General features: G+C 44.6%; 1 protein-coding gene across 1 annotated transcript; it reads left to right on the plus strand.

Moving 5' to 3' along the window:
* Positions 1–295: 295 nt before the first annotated feature.
* LOC124080106 (protein Jade-1-like) lies at positions 296–4,127 on the plus strand. Its single transcript, XM_046425964.2, is given in 5 exon segments — positions 296–385; positions 388–2,200; positions 2,203–2,540; positions 2,542–2,670; positions 2,672–4,127. Coding segments are annotated over 5 exon segments (2,529 nt in total). The 3' UTR covers positions 2,831–4,127.
* The last annotated feature ends 3,438 nt before the right edge of the window (positions 4,128–7,565 follow it).

Genomic DNA, 7,565 nt, shown 5'->3' on the forward strand with positions numbered 1-7,565 from the left:
ATTAAAAACAATGTCTGAAACCACTTACTATCCAATAAAACGTAAACTCAGGAGTTTGTACTTATGGGTCCCTTTATACTGCAAGGCTACTCTTTTCTCATTTGAAAATTACCTAGTTTGTTGGCGCGAGTGCCGGCTGTGTGCGCGCCGGCGAGGGCAGGGGCCAGCCTGGAGCCCCGTGTGTCCGCCCACCGCGGCCTGGACTCATGTGGCGCTGCGCGAGAGGGCGGCGTGGAGCCCAGCGCCTTGGCCTGAGCCCTCCGCAGCAGGCTGCCTGCTGCTTCCCGGGGAGATCATGAAATGAGGTCGCCTTCCCAGCAGCAGTGAGGATTCTGACGACAATGGCAGCCTGTCAACTACATGGTCCCAGAACTCTCGATCCCAGAGCACAGGAGAAGTTCCTGCTCCAGACATGAAGACCGGAAGCCTTCAGAGGTGTTTAGGACAGACCTGATCACCGCCATGAAGTTGCATGACTCCTACCAGCTGAACCCGGACGAGTACTATGTGTTGGCAGATCCCTGGAGACAGGAATGGGAGAAAGGGGTCCAGGTGCCTGTGAGCCCGGGGACCATCCCGCAGCCTGTGGCCAGGGTTGTGTCCGAAGAGAAATCCTTCATGTTCATCAGGCCCAAGAAGTACATAGTGACCTCGGGCTCTGAGCCTCCAGACTTGGGCTACGTGGACATCCAGATGCTGGCCGACAGCGTGTGTCGATATGACCTGAACGACATGGATGCCATGTGGCTGGAGCTGACCAACGAGGAGTTCAAGGAGATGGGAATGCCTGAACTGGACGAGTTCACCATGGAAAGGGTCCTGGAGGAATTTGAGCAGCGATGCTATGACAGTATGAATCATGCCATCGAGACTGAGGAAGGCCTGGGGATTGAGTACGATGAAGACGTGGTCTGTGACGTCTGCCAGTCCCCCGATGGTGAGGACGGCAACGAGATGGTGTTCTGCGACAAGTGCAACATCTGTGTGCACCAGGCCTGCTATGGAATCCTCAAGGTGCCAGAGGGCAGTTGGCTATGCCAGACCTGTGCCCTGGGAGTCCAGCCAAAATGTTTGCTGTGTCCCAAGAAGGGCGGTGCTATGAAGCCCACCCTCAGCAGAACCAAGTGGGTCCATGTCAGCTGTGCCCTGTGGATCCCTGAGGTGAGCATTGGCAGCCCAGAGAAGATGGAGCCCATCACAAAGGTGTCTCACATCCCCAGCAGCCGGTGGGCGCTCGTGTGCAGCCTCTGCAACGAGAAGTTCGGGGCCTCCATACAGTGCTCCGTGAAGAACTGCCGCACGGCCTTCCATGTGACCTGTGCTTTTGACCGGGGCTTGGAAATGAAGACTATCTTGGCAGAGAATGATGAAGTCAAGTTCAAGTCCTACTGCCCAAAGCACAGCTCCCACCGGAAGTCTGAGGAGAGCCTTGGCGAGGGCGCCGCGCAGGAGAACCGGGCCCCCGAGTGCTCCCCCCTGAATCCGCTGGAGCCCTTTGCCAGTCTGGAGCAGAACCGGGAGGAAGCCCACCGGGTGAGCGTCCGCAAGCAGAAGCTGCAGCAGCTGGAGGATGGGTTCTACACCTTCGTCAACCTGCTGGACGTGGCCCGAGCCCTGAGGCTGCCTGAGGAAGTGGTGGACTTCCTGTACCAATACTGGAAGCTCAAGAGGAAGGTCAACTTCAACAAGCCTCTGATCACCCCAAAGAAAGACGAAGAGGACAATCTAGCCAAGCGGGAGCAGGATGTCTTGTTTAGGAGGCTGCAGCTGTTCACGCACCTGCGGCAGGACCTGGAGAGGGTTCAGAACTTCACTTACATGGTGACCCGCAGGGAAAAGATCAAGCGATCTGTGTGCAGAGTCCAGGAACAGATGTTCAGTCTGTACACTAAGCTCTTGGAGCAAGAAAGAGTTTCAGGTGTGCCTTCTTCTTCCTGCTCCTCCTCCTCACTGGAACACATGCTTCTGTTTAATAGTCCTTCTGTGGGTCCCGACGCTCCCAAGATAGAGGACTTGAAATGGCATTCTGCGTTCTTCAGGAAACAAATGGGTACTTCCTTGGTTCATTCCCTGAAAAAGCCCCATAACCGAGACCTGTTGCAGAACAGCAGTGGGGGCGAGGGCAAGGCCCTGCCCCGGCAGCCAGAGCTGTGCGGCGTGAGGGAGGGGCTGGGGGTCCCAGAGAGCTTTCTGAGTTTTGAAACACCTTTGCAGAAGCACGTCTTATATCAGCACAACAGAAAAATGGTGTGGTGACAGCAGACCACGGGAAAAGAGACAATTTTTTTCATTGTGATCTCATTAAAGGAGACTTGAAGGACAGACCTTTTAAACAGAGTCACAAGCCTCTCAGGTCCACAGATGTGTCCCAGAGGCATCTGGACAACACGAGAGCCGCCCCCTCCCCGGGAGTGGGGCAGTCAGCGCCTGGAGCCAGGAGGGACATGGTGCCCAGGTGCAATGGCTCCCTAGTCAGAGTGACCTGTAGTCAGACCACAGTCCAAGTGCCTACAACACCTGCCAGCCCAGGGAAAGACTGGGGGGGGGGGGGTCCAGATTCCAAAGAAGGGGGAGCCGCAGCAGCAGGGAGAGGCCCCCGAGGGCACCTGCCACCAGCACTCAGACTACCCCTACCTGGGCCTAGGCCGAGCTCCAGCCAAGGAACGCACAAAAAAGCAAATTAAAACCTGACAGTGAGAATGACGGGTATGTCCCCGATGCAGAAATGAGTGACTCGGAGAGTGAGGCCTCGGAGAAGAAGTGTGTCCATGCCAGCAGCACCATCAGCAGGAGGACAGACATCATCAGGAGGAGCATCCTGGCCTCCTGACCCCTGGCCTGTCGCCATGTGCCGGGGAGGTCTGGTGGCGGGGACAAGCAGAAGCCCTTTATTCCTTAGCTACACAAACACATTTTTACAATTCAGACTGAATTTTTTTCCAGAGTCATTTATAAATCATCGTTGTGAGAAGATTGTGTTATTTGCAGCTTGTTGAGGAGACAGAAGAGTAGATTGTAACCATAGGACATGGTAGATTAGCACCTGAATTACACCCTACACAGGATGAGTGGAGTCAGTGTGGACGAGGGCAAGGCTTACCCACGCCTCGTGGATGTCTGTTGCTCTCTGCATTCTTCCCAAAGCACAAACTCCTGGTTCCCCGAGTATACAGAATCAGATAGAACTCTAATGAATTAATACATTTATAGAAACCAATTGTAGCCCACAGAGCTCTTTTCTAGGACTGTGGTCAGCCTTGAAATGGTGTGGCCCACGAGGCAGTTCTGCTACATAGACAGAGGCAGCAGCTCTGACCCTGAGCGACACTAGGAGACTCCTGTAACCCAGCAGCCAGGGAAGAGAGAATTTATAAAAGGTCATTACTGGAGTCACTGTAGGATGGGGAGAGCTGCTGCGCCTGGAGAGGCCTCGCTCCTGAAGCCTGTGAGTGGATGTGGGATGCAGGACTGGCAGAGAGTGAAGCCACCTAGAAAGTTCTCTGTCTGAGAAAGGGCAGCTGGAGTCCCACTTTCACCAGTCCTTCTGACCTTCCTCTTCCTTAACCACTGGCTCTTGGGCCAGCTTAGGTTTCCCCTGGCCATTGCCAGGACCTGGCCACCTGGCTATTCAATTCAAGTGACGAACTTCAGACTCTGGTGACTGGTACTTCCCAGAGCCCACCACTAGTGCATATGTTGGGGATCTGGGCTTCCAGCATGAACGGATTCCTTAATAAAAAGGGAAAAAAAGAAAAAAAAAGAATAAAGTGAAATAGGTTATATTTTAAAAACAATAGAAAGGCAATAACTTGTGATAAGCTCTTACCATTGACCGAGGCTGAACAGGAAGGAGACTGAGGTGTGCCCTGCGCAGGTTTCCTGGAGTCAGAGCTCTGCACTCTCATTTGTAACTTGGACTTTCTAATTGCAAATGGCAATAACTAGTAAGTTATCAGCAATAATTTAGCATTCAATTTGAGTACAATATTCTGTTTTTGTACTCGCTGGAGTGTGTGTATTAAGACGGTGGATAGTGTTAAGGTACTGTTAATTTTCTTTGGAATCCAATGTAGTTGTGAATCAAACTTATGAGAAGGAAAGTTTAAATAGTAATGAGATTTAGAATTATGGGCATTTGGATAATTCCCTAAATTACCCCTTAGTTTGTTAATACCAGTATTGAGATTCCTGATTCATTTACACATCTGTTTCCATGTGGCAGGGACATTCTGATGCTTAATGAATAATGCTTTGAGTTCTGTAGTTAACTTTCAAGTCTTCCAGATGATTGTCAACAACAAAAAGGCTTATTGAATTCCATCTTGCTATGCAAGTTTTTTCAGATGATCGAATAGTAGATCCAATGTACCCCATTGTGTGTATGATGTTTCCAAACAAGTCTTGACTTCTCAAGTACATTGTAGTAGCTAATTCAGGGGAGGGGAAAGAACGACCCAGGTTTTTAGATTGACTATTTTTGAGCTATGGGGCTCAGTTTGAAAGACTGCTGTCTAGATCAGCTTTTTGCTACGGATATTAGAAGGTTCTTAGGAATCCAAGTTGTACATTTGCTCATAGCATAATTTAAAAATTAAAAAGTTTTTTTTCTTTTTTAATATGAGCAAAAACCTTTTGCTGGACACAGGAGAAGGTTGGATACTATATAGTTATGATATTTTGATTGCAGCAGCAGCTCTGGGTGAGAGTAGGATTTATAGAGGGATAATTTGTTAAGCCATAGAAAGAAAATCTAAATTAATCTAGTAAGTATATGACCTCTCACCATTTTAAGAGGTATCAGATTCATTTGCACTATTAGGAATGCTAGTTTTGTGCAAAAATAATGCCTTACCTGTTTTTCCCCACATTTAGGTTGAAAAGCTTTCAAATGTTCCAAGTTATGTTAAACCAAAAAAAAAAAAAAAACCAAAAACAAAACAAAAAAATAAATAAAAAACCCCACACAAAAACAAAACACAAAAATAATAAAAAAGCCCACTTTTTATTCCTGCTTCGAAATGCAAATGGTATAGAGCACGGTTTCTCTGACAGTATAATGATAGCTTTGTAGGTTAGTCTTGTGTCATGCTAGGAGCTCTGTATGAGTGGCCATAGCAGCAGCCAGCCCAGCCCACCCACTCACATTCTATTAGTATGGAACCATTTGCTTTTTCTTTCCTTTTTCTCCTTTATCTTTCCTTGTGCATCCTGACCAAGAAATATCTTTGATTATGACCAATGTATTATGTCAAAATGTAGGCTAGTTTAACTTTTGTAAAGTTGCCTGGAATGTCATTTGTTAGGTTATAAACACAAAATCTAAATGAAGGGTTTTATGTGTTGTGTACAAATCTTAATTATTTTGAAATGGACAAACTTGTCATTACATTTGTAACCTTGTACAGAGGATTTTTCACTATGTGCCTAGCTTGGTGTCCATTCAGCTAAAATCGAAAAAAAAAAAAAAAGGTGCATGAAGAGTTAAAAATCAGAAATTAAACAAAGTATATGTAGAGATGACTATTTTATATTACATGGCCCTATCTTGTATTTATTTCTACCCCCCCTTTTTGAAAGTATTTATAAAACTAGTTGAGGACAACTGTATTTTTTTGTTGAACTATTTAGTAGAATTTGTGCCTTTTTGTCTGTATGTGAATAAATGCTGTACATTTTGCAATACAAAAAAAAAAAAAGAAAATTACCTAGTTTGTTATTCCATGATAGGACAAAACAGACTAAGGTAATCTCTAAATGGACATATCAGCTTTTGAAAAAAACATCTTTTACTTGTTCTACTTAGTTGTACATGATAACAGAATACATTTCAATTCATCATACACAAATAGAGTGCAAAATTTCTATTCTCTGGTTGTACGTGGTGTAGAGATGCACCATTCATGAAACCACACATGTCCCTGGGGTGATGATGTACATTTAATTCCACCATCTTTTCTATCCTCATAACCCCTACCCACCCTCCTTTTTGTCCAATTCAAAGTTTCTCCATTCTTCCCATGTCCCCCCAGCCCCCCATAATAGATCAGCATCCACTAATCAGATAAAATATCTGGCTTTTAGTTTTTTGGGATTGGCTTGCTTCACTTGGCACAAATTCTCTAACTCCATCCATTTACCTGTAAATGCCATAATTTTATTCTCTTTTAATGCTAAGTAGTATTCTATTGTGTTTGTGTTTGTGTGTGTGTGTATGTATGTGTGTATATATATATATATCACAATTTCTTTATCCATTCATCTATTAATGGGCATCTAGGGTAGTTCCACAGTTTAGCTATTTGTGAATTCAGCTGCTATAAACATTGGTATGGCTATGTCACTAGAGTATGCTGAATTTAAATCCTTTGGGATAGACTGAGGAGTGGGATAGCTGGGTCAAATGGTGGTTCCATTTCAGGTTTTCTGAGGATTCTCCACACTGCTTTCCAAAGTGGTTGTACCAATTTGCAGTCCCACCAGCAATGTATGACTGTACCTTTTTCCCCCATATACTCTCCAACACTTATTATTGCTTGTATTATTGATAACTGCCATTCTGACTAGGTTGAGATAAAATCTTAATTTTGATTGTATTTCTCTATTTACTAAGCTTCTAGAAATATTAAATGAATTAAGCAAAGTAGCAGGATATAAAATCAGTACCCACAAATCAATTGCATTTCTATACATAAGTGATGAATCCACTGAAAGAGAAATTAGGAAAACTACCCCATTCAAAATAGCCTCAAAAAATACAAAATACTTGGGAATCAGACCTCTACAATGAAAACTACAGAACATTAAAGAAGTAAGTTGATTATTTAAAGATGGAAGAAAGAAAGATCTCCTCTCCCATATTCTTGGATAAGCAGAAATAGTATTGTCAAAATGACCATACTACCAAAACTGTTATACAGATTTAATGCAATTCTTATTAAAATCCTAATGTCATTCTTCATAGAACTTGAAAAAGCAATCATGACATTCATTTGGAAAAATAAGAGACCCAGAATAGCCAAAGCAATCCTTAGCAAGGAAAGCAAAGCAGGAGGCATCACAATACCAAAGCTTAAACTATACTGCAGAGCAACTGTAACAAAACAGCATGGTATTGGCACCAAAATAGACACGTAGACCAAAGGTACAGAAGACACAGAGACCAACCCACATAAATACAGTTATCTCATACTAGACAAAGGAACCAAAGACATACATTGGAGAAATGACAGCCTCTTCAACACATGGTGCTAGGAAAACTGGAAATCCATATGTAGCAAAGTGAAATTAAACCTCGATCTCTTACCATGCACAAAACTCAACTCAGAGTGGATCAAGGAACTGGGAATTAGACCAGAGACCCTGCACCTAATAGAAGAAGTAGGTCCAAATCTTTATCATGTCAGAGTAGGGCCTGACTTCCTTAACAAGAGTCCTAAAATGCAAGAAATAAAATCAAGAATCAATAAATGGGATGGATTCAAACTAAACAGATTCTTCTTAGCAAAAGAGACAGTCATTGAGGTGAAGAGAGAGCCTATGGTAAGGGAGCAATTTCTTACCACACA

Source organism: Marmota monax, unplaced genomic scaffold (genome assembly GCF_021218885.2).
Source record: "Marmota monax isolate L192 unplaced genomic scaffold, Marmota_monax_Labrador192_F-V1.1 WCK01_AAM20220418_F8-fsc00015, whole genome shotgun sequence".
Taxonomy (NCBI): Eukaryota; Metazoa; Chordata; class Mammalia; order Rodentia; family Sciuridae; genus Marmota; species Marmota monax.